The sequence below is a fragment of the Columba livia genome, chromosome 10 (assembly GCF_036013475.1).
Source record: "Columba livia isolate bColLiv1 breed racing homer chromosome 10, bColLiv1.pat.W.v2, whole genome shotgun sequence".
Taxonomy (NCBI): Eukaryota; Metazoa; Chordata; class Aves; order Columbiformes; family Columbidae; genus Columba; species Columba livia.
In genome coordinates, this window is record NC_088611.1 from 3291901 (window position 1) to 3311084 (window position 19184).

General features: G+C 43.3%; 1 protein-coding gene across 15 annotated transcripts in view; it reads left to right on the forward strand.

Annotated features, from left to right (window-relative positions):
* FGD3 (FYVE, RhoGEF and PH domain containing 3) overlaps positions 1 to 19184 on the forward strand; it is a 107494-nt gene that overhangs the window by 67391 nt on the left and 20919 nt on the right. For all 15 annotated transcript variants that reach the window (XM_065074941.1, XM_065074937.1, XM_065074938.1 and 12 more), the window contains exons 5-14: positions 6179 to 6268; positions 7428 to 7564; positions 9209 to 9365; positions 11668 to 11806; positions 12440 to 12498; positions 14964 to 15110; positions 15624 to 15716; positions 16152 to 16231; positions 16666 to 16696; positions 17212 to 17313. In XM_065074941.1, the coding sequence (XP_064931013.1) occupies positions 6179 to 6268; positions 7428 to 7564; positions 9209 to 9365; positions 11668 to 11806; positions 12440 to 12498; positions 14964 to 15110; positions 15624 to 15716; positions 16152 to 16231; positions 16666 to 16696; positions 17212 to 17313 (1035 nt within the window). The remainder of the gene's footprint in view (positions 1 to 6178; positions 6269 to 7427; positions 7565 to 9208; positions 9366 to 11667; positions 11807 to 12439; positions 12499 to 14963; positions 15111 to 15623; positions 15717 to 16151; positions 16232 to 16665; positions 16697 to 17211; positions 17314 to 19184) is intronic.

Sequence of the window (19184 nt, forward strand, 5' to 3'; positions counted from 1 at the left end):
GTGCTGGCACGAGGTTGCTCGGGGCAATGGAGAGGACCCAGCAGACTGGGGAGCAGCGAAGGCTGCGTGAGCAGGTGTTGCACAGAATCCCGGAATGTCAGGGGTTGGAAGGGCCCTGGAAAGCTCATCCAGTGCAATCCCCCCATGGAGCAGGAACACCCAGATGAGGTTACACAGGAAGGTGTCCAGGCGGGTTGGAATGTCTGCACAGAAGGAGACTCCACAACCCCCCTGGGCAGCCTGGGCCAGGCTCTGCCACCCTCACCAGGAACAAGTTTCTTCTCATCTTTCAGTGGAACCTCCTGTGTTCCAGTTTGCACCCATTACCCCTTGTCCTATCACTGGTTGTCACCCAGAAGAGCCTGGCTCCATCCTCCTGACACTCCCCCTTTCCATATTGATCCCCATGAATGAGTCCCCCCTCAGTCTCCTCTTGTCCAGCTCCAGAGCCCCAGCTCCCTCAGCCTTTCCTCACACGGGAGATGCTCCACTCCCTTCAGCATCTTGGTGGCTGCGCTGGACTCTCTCCAGCAGTTCCCTGTCCTGCTGGAGCTGAGGGGCTTAGGCCTATCTGCTCTCAGGAGATGGGCAGGTTGCAATCTCGTTCTCCTCTCTGCCAGCCTGCAGCCCCACCTGGCAGCTGGTGTGGAGGCAGGAGGAGGAACCTATTGGCCTGTCCCACCTCCCTGGGAGCCTGGGGGACACCCTGCAACATCAGACATGACTCCTGGCCAAGGAAAGCTATGATGCAGATTGCCTTAGGCTTGTGCTGGAGTGGATCTGTGGCAGTACGAGTCAGGGAATCCAGGGCTGCAGGGTCTGTCCTGCCAAAGGAGAATTCTGGCTTCTATCTTGTGTGCAAGAATGTAATGGGAGGGTCGGCAGGAAACATCGTAGTGGTGGCGTTTATTAACACCGCACCTAACACATCCCTGACATCCGATATCTCCTCAGCAGTCTGCAGGGGAAAGCTCGTTCACGTCTCAGATGGGCAGCGTCACCATCGTGGTGCGATGCTTCTCGCCTTTGGTTTTCACTTGTGTGTGTCTCCACATACACACAAACACTGCAAAATACTGTAATTATTTTATATTCGTAATACATATATGCATGTGTGCCACTGAAGTATTATTTTAAAGGTTGTTTATTAGTTGAAATATGCCAGCAAGAAAATAATGCATTAAATAATTTTAAAAAAATTCTTTAGTCTGGTAATTACATTTACTGTTTGGACTGGGAATGAAGTGTCAAACCAACTCTGGCAAAGCCAAGCAGAAGACTTTACGGTATGATTAGGAAGTGTTTTGCTCACAAATGCTGATGTTTTGTAAGACATCAGAGTTGTGATGGCTGTTTTTTAAGCCTTGTTCCTGAGGTTAAGTATCCATATAGTATGAAATAATGCTGATAAATCACAGCATTATGAGGTCATACTTCTCTGTAGCATGCTTGGTGAATTTTTAAAAGAGAGAAATCTCTAAGAATTTTGTTTGCTTGTTTTCTTGTGCTACTCTTCTTCCTGAAGTGCATTTATGTGATGGCATTCAGGTTCTCCCTTCCCTTTTGAGCTAATTCATCTTCAAAAAGGCATTTTTGACACTGACCAAGTTACTCTAAGTTAGCTTGTTTTTGCAGCCATGTGTAGGGGGAAGGCTCAGGGATGTGCTGCATCCCTGCAGTGTAAGGACTGTGCCCTCTCCTGGGGATGCGGCGTGTGAAGCCCAATTGTGTGCCCAGCGTCACCCACCCAATCTCCCCTTAGAGACTGTAGCAGATTTGGGGCTCTGTGGACTAAGAGTCAGGTTAAAGGGCCATGGCTGCCAGCGGCAGAGCCAGCGCGATTCCAGGTTGACTTGTTCGGTGGTTATTCTTAGGCTGGAAGTTCACATCACCTTTGGCAAAACTAGTAATTTGCCAGAAAACAAGGTACCTGCCCCGCTGGAAGGAGCAGGGTTCAGTGGGCGGCAGCTCCTGGCGGGAGAAAGGTTTGTTATCATTGAATCCAGCGGCTTTGTCCTGCCCACCCCAGTGCAGGCTTGGAGGTGACCAGCACTCTCATTACATGTGCTGGTTTCCAGAAAGCTTTGTTGTGGTTGGAGGAAGATGCATAAGAGGTACAGCTGCAGAATGGTTTAGTGATGGCTCAGTAACTCCTAGGGTATCAAGTTAAGTGAAGCTCATGAATAAACAGCAGTAAGACAAAGAAAAGTCCGATTAGCTTTTTTCTTCTCTAAGTTTCTACTTCAGATGTCTCCCCATCCACCACTGGGGCTTTCACACATCCCATAGTTAGTGAAATAACATTGCCCAATCTATGACTCGTTTTATTTAGTCTAGGTTTAGCTCTGCAGTGTGAAGTGGCTTCCCCTGGGAGTCTGCAGAACAGGCTGACGGGTCTCACTATTAGCACACAATTATTGGAATATGTTTCAAGGTCTCAGGAATGACTTACTGGGATTTCCAGTTATCTTTTATCAAAATGAAAATGAATGAAGGGAGCTTACTAGTTTGGATAATGTCAGGAGCTCCAAGAAGTGAGGCGTGTTAGCCTTGATGGTTACAAAAAATAGAAATTACACAAAAGTGAGACTGAGGGGCTGTCATGCTCTGTAGTCGTGTACGTGTGCCTGGGAGCAACAGAGCAATGCTGCTGAGATGGCTTAACACTTCTTCATATCTTTTTGTTCAGATCTTTGTCACTGAGAATAATATGTACTCACTAGTAATCATGAAAATATGCCTTTCTCCATCTCTCCTGCTTCCCGATGGGTAAATACTAATAATGAAGTCCCATGTGGGCCTCATACGATCCCTGACGTGCTTCCATTCTGCCTGTATGTAGCTGGAATTTCACTTCTGATTTCACTGGACAGCTTGTGTTGGGAAATTTGGCCTGTGGTCCTGCAAGTCAGACCTTTTGGGTAAGATCATCTCCACGTATATTCTGGAAAAAATTGGCAAAGGTCAATGTTTTAGTCATAATGCTGGGGAAGAAAAATGAGATATGTTCTCATAATTTTTTTTTTTTGTAATACCCTAAAAAAAATGAGATCTTAATACAATGAAGACATAGCCCCAGCTCTCTCAGCCTTTCCTCACACGGGAGATGCTCCACTCCCTTCAGCATCTTGGTGGCTGCGCTGGACTCTCTCCAGCAGTTCCCTGTCCTGCTGGAACTGAGGGGCCACAACTGGACACAATATTCCAGGTGTGGTCTCCCCAGGGCAGAGCAGAGGGGCAGGAGAACCTCTCTGACCTACTGACCACCCCCTTCTAACCCACCCCAGGTACCATTGGCCTTCCTGGCCACAAGGGCCCAGTGCTGGCTCATGGTCACCCTGCTGTCCCCAGGACCCCCAGGTCCCTTTCCCTTACCCTCTCCCCTTTCTCCTCCTCCAGCCGAGCTGTTCTCACCCAGCCCTGCAGCAGGCGGGCGCTGTGCCGGTGCTGGGAGGGCAACCGTGTGGTGCCCTGGCCGTGGGAGCCACCAGGGCTTTGGGCAAAGCAGGAGTGACGTGTAGTTACAAGAACTGAACAGCCTGAAGTCTGCATAGCGTGTAAGACTGCAAGTGCTTTACATTTCTGTGTTATTTATGTGCCTTGTAAATGTCATGTTGTTTTTCTAGGACTTCATCAGTAAGGTTAAATGTGCTTCACTGGTGTGACTTAAAGACTTAAACAAGGAACGTAATCCATATTTGAGTTTGTAAATTTATTTTACTTTCCCTTTGGAAACATAGACTATGAAATATCTTATTCATAGTGAACTGAATTATGGTTCAGGCTTTGTCAAAGCCGTCCTGCCACGGCACAGAATAAGGTTAGAAGAATGGGACTGCCCAAGTTTAATTAATCTACTATTTCATTTAAAACATTATGGCCATTGAAGGGCAAATGTGTTGCAAATTAGTCCAGAAAATGTGCTTATCTCTGCCACTAGCAGAAACAGCAACTGGAGATAGAGTCACTGTTTAAAACTGAGCTCAAGCTGAGAGTTTGTTCAGCCATTGTTTGGTATTTAAGCAGATGTCAGCAAGCTTTTTGGAAATATAAACTGAGTGGCAGATGGTGAAGGTCAGGAGGTTAAAAAGTGCCTACGCTATGTAAAGATTTACTTCCAAGAACAAATGTATTTGGTTGGGAATAATTATTTTTCAAATTCCGAATTCAAACAAATCCAGGGCTGCTCTTGGCGGCTGGTGTGCCAGCCTGTTGTGTCACTGCCTCCCATTCAGGCGCCCTCTGCGCCCAGCAAAACTGGCCCAGAGATTCTTTCTCAGTGAGAGATCCCCGTGGTTGTTGGAATTGGAATGGCCAGCAGCACGTTTCATTGTAAGCTGTAATACGTTGTATTTGCTTCTAACAAGTTCCAAACCTTGTTGTGCTGTGATTTTTTTTTCTTCCCCCTAAATATTAATATATATCATGTAAACGAATGGAGCAAGGTGTTGTGCAGCATGTTAGAATAGCTTGAAAGAATATTTGAGTCTGCTTGAAATAATTTGAATAGCCAGGTAGGCAGAGTACATGTCGAAGCTTTATTCATGGAGTTGTTTCCCCCTCCAAGATTGTCCCTAGAAAAGAGAAAGATTACTTTAAAGGCAGACTGATGCTGTTTCAAATCCCAAAAAGCTGCTCACTGTCCTTCAGGTACCAGCTGGTTGATGGGACTGTGGTTGCTCTGTGCTCAGTGGTACCTCGTGTGGTGTAGGACACGTGTGGGTCTGGTGTGCTGGAATTCACAGCTGGCTTTGGAAAGTCTGCAAGGTCTTACAGATGTATTGCAGTTTGCCTAAATGTGTGCTGGGGGCTTATTTACATTTTTCTCACCAATTTCATTTAGAAACAAAACAAGATGATGTCGAAGAGAGCGTTGAATTGCCATTTTCTAACAATCTGATGTCTTGAAGTGTCTGCCATAAATGCTAGCGAGCGATGGACGTTTGAGATTGACGTTTGGAACAGAAAACAGTCTTACTGGAGAGGGGCCCAGGTGGTTCCTGAGCTGGAAACGGCCCCGTGTGTTTCACAGGCTTCAGCTGGACGTTCGATGGCTGGGTTTGCCGGTCCCTTTGTGACCCTGTGCAAGGTTTGCCGTCCGCAGGGACGCGTCGCTCGGGGAAGCGGCTCCTGGTCTTGAAGCAGCACCCGGGTGATTTTATTTGATGCTCTTTAGTTTTCCTATGGAAAAAATAGTGAATAATTGCACCCAGTTGATGCTCTCTGTCCTTTTAATCATTTCTACATCTCTCTTTCCTTCCTATCGTTTGTCGTTTTTTTAACAGATCCAGCCCAGGAAAATTTCCCTGCATTTGATCATCCTTGCTGCCCATTTTGGATGTTTATGTTCCTGAACACAAACCTGCCAGCCCCCTGTTCTGGGCTCTAGTTTTGGTTTGGTTATAGGAAAGCATGGTGTTCGAAGTGTAGGCCCTTAAAAAGGTATCAACGAGTTTATCGGAAAACTAAAGCTTGTACCCTAACAATTCACGTATTTTTACACGCTCAGAGAGCAAAGAGTGTGTAGCTTTTGTCTAAACTGTGGATAAAGTCAGTGCTTCATAACTGCTTTCCAGTTTTTAATTAGTTCTTTCTCATTTTATTTTTTTAAATGAGCTTAATTAAAGACTTCGCTGAGTGATGTGGGTTACGTTGCCGAAAATTCTTTCCAGGGAACTGGCTGATGTTTAAAGCTACACAAAAATCTTAGAAATATGCCATAGAGAGTAATGCTGCGCTGGCCGGGGTGAGAAATCTGTGGCCAAATAGGTCTGGTTTCTAGTTTTGTTTTTAGTCACAGGACTTGAATCCAAAAAGGAGAACAGTTGATTTACAGTCTAGTGCCTTAGTTACCAAATAGACTAGACATATTTCCAGACTTGGAGGATGTTTCTGGGTTTTTTATAGAAAACAGTAATGAACTACAGGGATGTCCTGACCAGCCATTGACTGCGTTACTAATTGCTCTTTCAGCAAATAGCTTTCAAAACGTCCCTGGAACAAACCGATGGTTTGATGAGGGATGCAGAGCAGAGTCTGAAACGTGTTAACCTCCTTCACTTCGGGCTTCTCTTCTGGCAGGGAGTTTGGCCCACTGAGAAAAAGGAAAAAAGAACAGCTGGTGAAACTTAAGCTTGTAGGTGCAGATGGACTGTGTTATTTGTAACTTCTTTTTCAGTGTACAGAGCCCCAAAAGCTATTCAACATCGCAAACGAACTGCTCCATACGGAAGAAGCGTATGTCAAGAGACTTCACCTGTTGGACCAGGTAATCCAATTGTGAATAAACTGCTTTATTTTCCGGGAGCAGCAGCCCTGTCTCCTGTTCTCCCCCTCACCTGTAGCCCAACACTGTGGAAACACTGTTCCCAGGTGGGAGCTGGAGTTTGCTGGCGGGTTCCCTGGGCTTGAGCCCAAGGGTCCGGGTATCGGAGAAGAAATGGGAAAGCCCAGGATGCAAACCCCATCAGCATTCAGTTCCTCCCTGAGCCTACTTGGGGAGGAAATCACAGGGACGCTGAGGGGACAGAGAAATGATGAAATCCGTGATTGCGCTGTAATGCACAAGAGGTTTGAGTTTTACTAAGCTTGGGCCACCTGGGTCAGCCCTGTGCTCACAGCGTGTTTGTTTTTTCTACCCACTGTGTTTTGTAATTGTTTATCCATCATGTTTACACACGGGAGATAAAGGTAAACTGGTGTGATGAGCCTCAACTTTCTTCACGTAAACATTGAAGTGAATCTACACAATCCCAGCATTTTTATGATTATCTCAAAGGAAAAAAAAGAATGTGCAGGAAAGAAGTAAAAATGAGGATGAGTCATGTTGCTGAAGAAGTGCATTTTAAAAATGAATAGAGAAAGCAAAAAAAAGGAAAAGAAAATTGTCACCTTGCTAGAAATCTTGTTAGAAGCTGTAACTTGCAGACCCCTCTACTCTCCAACTCCAGGAGCTCTCTGGAAGACTTTCCAGTGTTTGCTTTGGATGAGCAGGGACTGTTTCAGGACCTTAGAACTCTAGGGGAGTGTCTTTCCCTTTTCTTCAGCACAGTGTAATTTTTCCCACAGAGAAACAAAACAATCACACGGTTTATTTTGCTTCACATTTATAGGAGTGAACGCTCTTCGGGGACTGGTTGTTCTTTGCAACTTGCACTCCCAAATACGAGATGTCTCAGTAGCTTCAATCTTTCTCAATTTACCCCCCCGATTTTTCTGATGTACATGTGTAAATCTAACCCCAGCTGGCAGTGGACTTTCATTTTGTGAAGCTTCCAAACCCCCCCTAGGACTGACTCTCAGAAGTCAAGACTTGTAGTTCTCTTTCTAAGGCGGTCAGCGTTGTCACACTGCCATCATCTAAAGCCAGCGTGTCTAGGACTGGTTTTTGTAAATCTCTGGTGGTCCTGTCTTGTTGTCTCATGCAGGTTTTTTGCACTAAGTTGTCAGAAGCGGGAATTTCATCTGAAGTGATAACGGGCATCTTTTCAAATATTTCTTCCATCTATTGTTTCCATGGACAATTTCTTCTTCCTGAGCTCAAAACAAGAATTACACAAGAATGGTGGGTAACTGACATTGCAATTATTTTAAAAATACATTTTTGTGAAACTATAGCAACCATAAGGGCTTGTCTAATTTCAGAGTTTTTAATTATTTCACGTACTAGTTTGCTTGTCATTTAATACATTAGTATGGAGTCTCTTAAGCATTTCTGAATACAGAAACAGACCTGAGCACTCAAAATTTCTGGAGTACATTGTGAGAATATTTTCAGTCCAAGGTATTGCCAGAGCTGTTCACCTCACTGATTTCCACTCTCCTATCATTGCAGTGCTGTTAAATTGAAGTACTAGGAAGGAAGGAAATTGCTTCTTTTGGCCCCATAGATGAAGTATTTTGGCCCCACTGTGACGTATTTAAAGAATGCAATTACCGTTTGAAGAAGGAAAATGCATCATCATGTCACAGTCTAGACATTTTATTCCATGTCTTCATGAGAAACATCCATATTATTGTTTTCTTCAATGAATTTTGTTATGGTTATATACAATTTAGTTTAAGGTTAAAATAAGTAGTATAGCAGCAAACCAAGGGAAAATCTGGACAGATAAGCAGATTTATAGCTGTAAAGTAATCTATCTTATGTCTGTTATGCAACGTCTTCTGTTGTTGAGCACCGCAGCTTTGCAAGAGTTTTTACCCCAGAATTCGTTCACGTTCTGTAGGGGATAATAATAATTGTTGGTGACGGTGTATATGTACTTTATTGAAGAAAACAGATGTGGGTTGTTCGGTTTTGCTTTTGCTTTTTTCCAATGGGTAATAGTGGCCAAACACCAATTAAAATGTGGCAGCTGTAATGAGTTGTAGCAGATGCAGAAATGCAGCCCTAGGTAGACAGGCTGGTTGTTAAGGCAGATGCACACAACGTGATTTGAGATGACACGCTGGCCGCAAAGAGAGTCCCACGGTGCAAGGGGCACATGGTGCTGACACCACACCTCCCGCGCACCCCAAGCGGGCAAGACAAGACCAGAGTTCACATCAGTCATGGCTGAGTCCTGTCTTCACATAGTTCATCGACAAGTAGGGAATAAATGAGCCTCAGCCCCTTTGCACCTGACCTGCATTTACAGGGACAACTACAGCAAAAAAGGGGGAGTTTGGAAGTCAGGAGAGGGCAGAAGCTTGTTAAACGGCTAACGGGGTCTCATGTGGTCAGACTGCAAAGTCACGAGTTCAGCGGGAGAGAAAATGTGGGGGGAAAACAGCTGGTGCTGTGCCTGGCCATGGGTTTGGAGGAGACAGAGGTGTATGGGTACCACCGCATTAAAGCCTCCTCAGATGTTTGGTGGAAAAGGTGATTTTTTAAAAGGATAGGTTTCCCACAAGCTTTTGCACTGGACAATAGAGACATACAGATGTTTCTTTAATAATACATAGTCAGTTTGAACCTGATCTTCACTTAAGAGAGTAACAGTGGGGGCAGAAATATCCTTTGTCCATCTAGATTAATGTCTAAAGTTTCATCTAGGTCACCATGTAGATCACTTTAAACTAAACTTAGCCTGAAATACCTTGATTGCTTGTGTGTAAGTGCTTGTGCATGTGGGAGACAACTGTGAAAGTCTTAGAGTTGTGCTTTCTCTCTGAAGATGGTATTGATTTCCAAAGGTGTCAGTACTTACCCAGCTCTGTCCTGTAGGAATGTCAACCCACGGCTGGGAGATATCCTCCAGAAACTGGCGCCTTTTCTGAAGATGTATGGAGAATATGTAAAGAACTTTGACAGGGCAATGGACATGGTGAACACATGTATGCAGAGATCCTCTCCATTCAAAGATGTTGTTCAGAACATACAGGTATGTTGCTAATTGGCATAATATGGCTTGGGAATCCTTATTTATTTGCATGAGTTTATTTTTTTCCGGTGCACGACACACAGTGTTTAGCTACAAGATAATACTGCTCTAATACTAAAAATATATAATTTCAATGGCAGTGCTTCTTCTCTTTTGCTGTGTGGCACAGATTTTTCACATAGGTAGCTTTTTCTCCACTCACGTGTTTAAGAGGAGTATCAGAAGTCACAGAATGAAACTGTGCTGTTGGCCCAGCAATCCGACTGCAAACATGTCCTTTTATAAACTCTTTTGGATTTCTCTTCCTCATTAGCCGTTTTAATTGTTCTTTAAAAAACACGTTTTCATTCTGAGGTGAGTGAGTTTGAGTTTGGGGTTGTCACTGGGTGATGCAGACAGAAGCTTGAGGACGCTCCTCTCCTGCCAGGCTCTCACTCCTTGTTTTGCTGTCTTCGGTTTGTGCCAAGCCACTGAACTGCTTTGTGAAATGTCAATCAGTTGATGACTGGTTTCCGTTCAGCACAGGCATCTGCCTGCCCTAAAATTCATCTGTCTCTTCTCACCACCACGCTACCAACACAATGATTCGTGTTTGCTGTCAGTCCGCAGCTGTCCGAGTCCGGGAGGATTTCTGCTGTTGCTCGAGCAAAACGCTGACAGGCAGCACGGACACAGGCACTGCAAATGGCAGGTGTAATTCTGAAGCCTACCCGTGACAGTATTTCACTGCGGGTTATTTCAGCGGCAACATCACAGCACCTTTTGCTTCTGTCAATAACGGTAGCTGCAGGAGGCAAAGATGTGACACGGAACACTTAGCCCACTCATCTGCCCTATCTCTGTGCTAGCAAAAGCCACCGTTACTTTTCAGAATAACACTTGAAGTCTGTTGTGATCCTGCAGCAACACACTGTCCACCTATGGCTGTTAATGGAACAGTTACACAGCTTAAGGCATTAACAATTAGTAATTTTGCTAAACTAGGGAGAACAGAAAATAAAAATAACATGCTACTTATAAGTGAATGACTGACTTATCAAGTTCACTTTAGCTGACCTGTAAGTAAAACATACGTTCTGTTCAGTTCACATCCATGTACTGGGACCAAATCTTAATAGCTGGAGAGTTTATTAGGACTTTTCTTTTGTCAGCTTTCTCCTTATGCCGTCACATAAGTACTTTTTTAATATATATATATTTCTGTGATTTGGATTCTCACATTAATTAAGCAGAATAAACATTTATCCTTCCTCTAATAAAGTCATTTGAATTGCAGTATTAAAAATTGCATACCATTGAACTTTTCATGTTTGGAACAGTTTGTTTTGTCACTGCTGACTTTTTAGAGACAATACACTTGGCACATGAGTACAACTGATGAGCCTTGAAGCAACTTCTCCTCTGCTTCCCCATTGATGTTACGGTTCATCCTATTGCAGGAATAAAAAGACAACGGAGAAGGTTGTAATAAGTGAATATGGGGATATAAACCAAGCACTAACAGGCAGTTGTGCAGTTTCATGTGCCTTTTAATTTTTGCCAGAATCTCTGATTCTTCACATGCCAGTTGTATTTTCTGGGAAACATGGTGCCGTAAAAGTCTGAGAGGTAATAAATTCACTTAATCTCCCATAAACAGAAATATTTTGTATTCTGTTACGCTGTGACGTCATATTTTTAAAAGCAAAAATCCTGGGGGCAGTTTTGGGCCCCTCACACCAAGAAAGGCCTTGAGGTGCTGGAGCGAGTTGAGAGAAGGGAACGGAGCTGGTGAGGGGCTGGAGCACAAGTGTGATGGAGCGGCTGAGGGACCTGGGGGGTTCAGCTGGAGAACAGGAGCTGAGGGGAGACCTTCTGATCTCTGAACTGCCTGAAAGGAGCTTGGAGCCAGGGGGGTCGGGCTCTGCTCCCCAGGAACAAGCGCCAGGAGCAGAGGAAATGGCCTCAAGTTACGCCAGGGGAGGTTGAGGTTGGATGTGGGGAACAATTTCTTCCCCAAAGGGCTGTGGGGTATTGGAACAGGCTGCCCAGGGCAGTGCTGGAGTCACCAGCCCTGGGGGGCTGAACAGACAGGGAGATGAGGTTCTCAGGGACATGGGTCAGTGGTGGACTTGGCAGTGCCAGGTTAATGGTTGGACTCAATGATCTTAAGGGTCTTTTCTAACCTTAATGATTCTATGATAGCTTGAGAAGTTGTTTTGCACTCCTCTGCCTCATGTGAATGGTCATTTTTCATTGCTGTTCAACAGCAAAGGCAGGAACAAAACCAAACCCTTCTGTGCTTGTTTTCTCTCCATTACAGAAACAGGAGGTGTGCGGAAACCTGACATTACAGCATCACATGCTTGAACCAGTGCAAAGGATTCCTCGTTATGAGCTTCTCCTCAAAGACTATTTAAAGAAACTTCCAGAAGAGTCTCCAGACAGGAAAGATGCTGAAAGTACGTGTTAACTCCTCTCTAGATAATGAGTAAAATAAAATCCTGGAGAGTTTTCTCTTCACATATTCAGATACATTTAACTAGGGCTATAGTATAAATGGGCATTTAAATGAATCGAATTATTGCCAAACATAGTGCAAAGGGGTTTCGGATCTTCTTAGAGTAGAGAAGGGTTGATATGTTGGCTCAAGGACTGAAGGGAGCTTTGGCAAATAACTTAAGACAAAATATTGAGGTTCATAATGGCAGAACATTTGGCATTTTTATTTAATCCATTGTATGTCCAAGGACAAATACAGGAGGACAGCCTTGCAAAAGCCAGAGGAAGAAAATGAGAGTGGTCTTAAATGTATGTGCTTCCCAAGGAACATGTGCACCTTTTTTTTGCCTAGACTTTTAGGAGAGGAAGATTAAACATTTAGATGTGCATGGACCAGCTGAACATGCAGAAGTGATTGTGTATATAATCACTTACAAGCGTTCTTTTTACTTTTTGGAGCGAAAAAATGCAGTCTTTGCTTTTGCAACAGCGGTTTTACAGAAGGAACACTGAGGGAGGTGAAAAAGAAAACCCAGGGTGCAATTAACAGATAAAATCTGTAGAATGCATAACTGCCGCTACCTTTATTGCAGAGTCACTGGAGCTCATATCTACAGCAGCGAACCATTCGAATGCAGCCATCCGAAAGATGGTGAGTAGAAATCGTGTAATGGAATTGTAATCTGACTGAAACGCTTGGTTGAAGCAATGGTCCCCCACTGCACTAGGCTTAGCAGTATACAGTGAGGCAGGCTTTAAACCTCAGTTTGATATCTGAGTTCTTGATCATAAATGATCCTTTTGCAGTTACCATGGGTTGTTGGGCCTAAATGTCACTTTTAGGTACTCTTAGGTACCCCATTGTAAAAGGGCGTCTTCATAAAACTCATTATTTGCTTTTCATTGAAAAAAGTTGAAAGCATTAGGTCCCTACAGAAGTTATCCTTGCAGATTTTCACACTAATTTTTCAGCCCTGCAGGACTTCACTGGACTGGAAGTTGTTTTGATTTGATTTTGGCTCATTTTAAATGCACAGAGAGTGCATTTAGCAGGTGTCGGTCGCTTTGGTAAGCTATACTTCCAAAGCTGGGCACCCTGAGACCATGGAGGTTTTGAATGATGGCACATGCACATACAGAACAGTGAGTGCGTTATGATTAAGGTAAACTGACTTTATAGTTACAGGTGTTATCCCTTTTGTGCACCCAAGTGCCTCGGGAGCTTGTATATCTAATAGATCTGAAATACTGCGTATCTGGCATAGCACCCACTGAGCGACAGCGGGTCCCAGGTCTGTGTCCCCTTCCCTGACAGATCCTCGCTTCCTTCTGGTGGCCGCACAGGCACCATGAGACACGTCTCCTCTGGCTGCACAGGGAAGGAACCAGCTCACGGCTGGGTATTTTCAGTATGTCTCAGTGACAACCAGTTTCGAAACCGTCTACTTCTGTTGGAGTCTGGCATGTTCTCTTGTTAAGGATAAATTTAGGTGGAAGCTTTTCTGGTTTGGGGCCTTGAGCAACTCTTCCACAAGTAGCAACTGTTTTGCTGGGGACTGTGCACAGTGTCTCCACAGACAGCAGGAATATGAAACTACAGCCAGTTGCTTTCTGTGTTGGGTGCTTTTTCTGTTAGTACACAAAAACCTGTTAGAAAAGTCGGCTATAATAATTTTGCAACCCCCATTCATTGCTGCTAACAACCTGAACCCTCTCATCTTGTGGCATTGATTTCTTCTGTAATTAATAGGTTTTACCCAAGCAGAGACTCAAAGGAAAATGGGCTTTATTTTCTTGTTTGTTTTTAAATTAAATTGCTCATTTTCCCATTTGATGGAAAAAAAAATCCGCTGCCTTTTGAAGCTTAGGTCATTTGCTTATTTGTTTTGAATCCACAGCCCCCCACCTGCCATTTTGATTTACAGTATATTCATTTCAGTGGTCTGGTTTTGTTTGGGTTTTTCTGCTGAGGTTTTTTGGTTGTTCATTTGTTTAATCGTTGGTCAGAAGAATTGATTAGGACAGGAACTGGTGTGATGGGTATTTGTGGTGAAAATTCTCAAGTCAAATGGTGGTAAATAAAGCGTGTAAAGACCTGAAATTCCAGCTCGATCTATAGATAGGTAGAGATACGATTTAGAGATGTGTTTGGACATATTTGGGTGTACTTGCATAGATCTCTTTGCTTATTTTCTGACCATTTGCTGACAGTGCCATTTGGAGCACATCAGTCCAGCTCGTGGTTGAAAGCCAAACCCTTCCAAATGCTATAACTCAGTAGCAAGATTTACACACTTTTCTTATTTTGACTTGTTAAAGTTGTGGTAGTGCTTAATACAGCAGCTGCAAGTGGGTGAACTAGTTACCTTTAGCCATTTGAATACCATGTAGAGGGACTTTAATATTTGAATGACTTAATATAAAGTAGAAACAGTGCTTTGCTGCAAAGGAAGAAGTAATCCCTTCATAAAGAATTTTGACCAAGATGTAAGGATGCCTGAATGACATAAAACTATATTTTAATCATTTTATCCTGGCCTGTTTCAGAGGTTCTTTTTGCCATGGAGGCCCCTGTAGCATTCCCCACAGAGCTGAGGTTTTAGACTGAGCTTAGAAATGCAGAATATGACTTTGCTTCCTGATGGAGACCTACCTGCCATAGTATTGACAACAATACAAGGTGAAACTTCCCAGAAGCTGAAATATGTTCATACTGTAGCAGAAATCTTGGTCTGAGATGTAAGGGTGGAAGCTGAGTTAGTCAATTCAAACTTGGAAACAACTTGGTAATGTACTTGTCTTCAACTTGGCCATTGATTTTACTGCACCCGATGCCATTGCTTCCAAAGATACGTATTTATTGTTGAATAGGAACATCTAAAAATAGCAAATAGATTGATCTCAAAATGGTACCATCCAAGTATGACTCATGAGTGACTAATAGAGGGGTGACTGAAGAGTATGGAACAGGTATTCATTAATTTTTGAAAATGCAAAGCAATAGCAGAAGTGAAAGTCTTTTTTCTTTCCTACTTATTTACACTTACCACAGAAATGATAATGTGACAGGCCAAATGGAATCATTTATTTAAATTGCGGGGGGTTTTTCACTTGCAGGAAAAGATGCACAAGCTCTTGGAAGTCTATGAGCGACTTGGTGGGGAAGAGGACATTGTTAACCCAGCCAACGAGCTCATTAAAGAAGGACACATTCAGAAACTTTCAGCGAAGAACGGCACAGCGCAGGATAGGTATTTATTCCTGGTGAGTTTTTCTGTTGCTGTCCTATTTTCAGAGTTGTGCTGTGAAATGATAGCTACAAAAAGCATTCACCAGCTGAGCGCAGCTGCTCCCTCCTCTCAGCAGCACTTTTCTCTTGATGTCTTTTCCCTGGGGGTTTCCTTCCTTCTCCCAGGCTGGTGCCTTTGCCGATGGCTTGTCAGGCCCCACGGGGCCTTTCCTGCCTCCCTCCTCAGCGGCTGCGATTTTGTGAAGCGCCCGAGGAGCCGCACACTCAGCTGCACGGAGAGAACAGCTCTCCTTTGCTTTCAAGGTGCTTGAATTGGTACCAGAGCGGGGGAGAAGGGAGAAGCGATTGGCTGACATGTTTCTGTCTGTCCAGCTTCTCCCAAGTGATGACACACGAGCCTAGCTTGCTCCTTAAATCTCCTCCTAAGAACTACATCTTAGAGTAAGACACACCGGATTCCTAAACTGCCAACATGCAGGCTCTGTCCAGCATGTAATGCCTTAACTGCAGATCTTCCCTTGTTGCAGTTTAACAGCATGGTGCTGTACTGTGTGCCAAAACTGAGGCTCATAGGCCAGAAGTTCAGTGTTCGAGAGAAGATGGACATTGCAGGACTGCAGGTTTGCATCTTTTCCTCTGTTTTATTGCTTCCCCACTCGATAGCGTCAGATCCCTCTGAAACTAAAAATATATCAATATATGTTTGTAGGAATATAATAAAATCTTAAAGTCCAGCTTTGGAGCTCTTTTTAATTTTAATTATGAGGTAATCATCCAAAGGTGGGTGAGAAATGGGTGACTTCATGCATGCTTTGCTGGAAAGCCAGCACCCAACTTTTCCCCTGCTGCTCTAGGGGACTGGTTTGGGATACAGATTCAGAAGGTTTGTAGCAAGATGAGTAATTACAGAAACAATCCTTTGTTTTTCCTGCCTCTATACTGTATTCTGAGCAATCATTTCAGCTCAGTATTTCAAAGAATGTATATATTTGTAAGTCGTTAAAAATGACTGAAAGACAGTGGGGACTAGTAAGAAGCTGACGTTCTTTTTACAGGTCCAAGAAATTGCCAAGCAAAATGTGGCTCATACATTTTCAATAACAGGAAAAAAGAGATCGCTGGAACTACAAGCCAGGTATGGTGCTCGTTCTGTCTTTTGAGGTTTGCGAATATTCATGTAGAAATTGCTGATGTAGGGGTATGGCTGTGCTCGTGTGACATAGCTTTAAATCAGGAGATGAACATCAGAGACGCTTGACTTAAATATGCAAGAGAATTTGTTGGTCCCAAGTCAGATTGTGTTGAAGTGCTATGTTGATTTGCTTTATTGAGTGCTTACGGTGTTTATAGTAGTGCTTATAGGTTGCACTGTATTAGTAATTCAAGCATTTTTGGCACTTTTTTGGTAATAATTTAGGTCAATACTTATTAATAATGTTTATGAAGTAGTGGATAGCAAAGCTGAAATCTTAATGCATATAAAACTGCAAAGATGTGAATTTGAATTTACTGAAAACATTTGAAGCAGAATTATGATTTTTTCCTGTATTTTTCCTTTTGCTTTAACAGGACAGAAGAGGAGAAGAGGGAATGGATCCAGGTTAATACAAAACCATTATGATACGGGTGGAGAGCACCATGCAGTTAGAACTTCTGTTTTTAAAATGATCTTGTTGGGGTTGCAGATGAATGTGTCTGTGCTAGGAAACCAAGTAGTCCAGCCTGGTGAAGCTGCTTATGGAGGAATGTGGAGCCACAGGCAGGGTCCCTCTGCTGCCACCCCAGGGTCCCTCTGCTGCCACCCCAGGGTCCCACGGGTGCCGCAGGGTCCCGGGCAGCGTCCGGGGCTTCTGGAGGGTTCCCGTGTCCTGCAGCCCCCAAGGCCAGCAGGAGAACCTGTAGAGACACTGTCTGATGACAGTCCTGGTTTTTAACCTCAACAGCAGTGAGTTAACACCACCCTTGGTAGTTATTAAGGCTTTTAAGTTTCCATTTCATTTATGCAAGTCTAAGGGGTTTTGACTAAAATGATAATCCTAACTGTCTTCCTATAAGAGAAGTTTTCCAAGGCTCCTTTTGTGACGCTTCTCATCTTTGCTGGACTTTTTGTCTCAGGTCATTCAAGCAACAATTGAAAAGCACAAACAGAACAGTGAGACGTTTAGAGCTTTCAATAGCTCTTTTTCTCAAGAGGAAGAGCATCCTGCTGATGCCTCGGTAAGTATGGGTGCTTATTTCTCCTTTGCTGTAACCAGCAGTTAAACTAGACTTACACAGCTGACTTTAAAGTAGTGTAACCTTTTTCTTGATTTTTATATTACATTATGGTACAGTCAGCTCCATTTCTCTGGCTCTCAGATGCGTATCAGTCACGGTTACTCAGCCGTGCAGGTATGGAATAAATTATCCAGGGTAATAGACCTGCAAGAGACCTATCAGTCATCTTTTCCAGAGTAGTGGCTCATTTAGCATAACAGGTGTAATTCTTCAACATTATGAGCGGTTGGCTGTCTGGAATTATGTTTGTGTACCTGGGAGGTTTTTTTCATTACCTTTCCCCATCTTCTCAGAGATCGTTTTGGGGATTATTTCTCTTTTCTCATTTTATTATTCTTTTAAAAGTTCTAAAGGGTTGAAAGGAAATCGATGCATTTTAAAAGGATCTTTAAAGTAGTGTCTTGTAGATAATATATAGATTTCAGAAAGAATACTCTTCAACTAAATATGCAAAATAGTCTTGAAAGTTTGTTGTGTTTCTCTACAACTGTAATGTGTTACTCTATGCTGTGTCTGCTAGGAATTTTGGTTTGGAAGTATTCACATGAGGATGATAACAGTATCTCTTAATTCGACTTGAAAATGATGGTGATAACCTTAACCACAGTCATTTGCTACAACCTAAAGGGGAGAAGGCCTGGGAGAGGGAAATTCTTAGTAATTTTGTGCAGAGCTGCCTGTATATTGATAATGTCAGTGGTCAAACATCGTGGATCATGGAGTGCAGGGAGAGAAGGTCCATCTGCAGTGATTAAACTTGGGGATCTTTTTATCCTCCCCTTCCCCTGCCCTCATAAAGTTTTTCTTTTTTAAATCATTTTTTTGGATACCCAACCATTTGGAAACCTCGCCTTTCCCAGATCTGCTGCAGTGACTCAATAATGCTGGGTTTTTATCTGACTGATTTCCCAGGGGGCTCAGGGGCGTTGTTAGACGTTCCTTTCATCCCAGCGCTAACCAGACTGCCAGCGCAGATCTCCACAAACCTCCACAGATCTGGGACCCTGTTGTTGAAAGCAGCCAACAATGAGCCATTTTCAGAATACGGCAGAGCTTACGGATCATGAACTATTCACTAGCTAGAAACACTTGGACAAAACGTGGAAAAATAGTCAATTCTTACTTATATTTTTAAGTTAACTCATGGCTGTCGTCAGAACCAGGATGCTCTGACGGACAAAAAATCTTTTGCTAATAAGCAAACTAATAAGCACACTTCTTTCTACCCAATGAAGACACAGTGTCTGTTTAACTTCATTATTATTATTATCATCTTCCTTTGTAAATTCCATTTTATTTTGTTCCTGTGTTAATGGGGTAGCCACATGTTTATACTCCTCTGGTTCCTAAAAGTCGAGCAGTGCAGAGTCTGGTTTATCTCCTGACTGTGTTATTAGTGCAGTATGCACTTTAATTTCTTTCATGCCAGAATGCTAACCTGAATTTTTAGGAGATTATCTTATCTAGATAATCAGCTTTGAAAACTGATGTCACAGCTAAATTGCTGTCAGTTAAAAAGAGCTGAAGGTAGTTCTGTAAGGAAAACTGGACAAATACTGAGAGCATTCTTAGTAGCAATATGCTGCTGTAGGCAGCATCCACCATACGTATCTCATCATCATTATGGAACATTGGGCAGTGTTCTGTAGAGGAAAAAATGACAATCATCTTCCTTTTTTTGCTCTCATGAGTCAAGAAACAGATATGCATTCATGGATTCCTGGCTGGATCTGTAACAGCTACTAGAAATTGGTTCTAATAAGCCTGTAGAAAAAGAGCCAAATTGCTTTTCTCCATCCCTGAGCATGCGT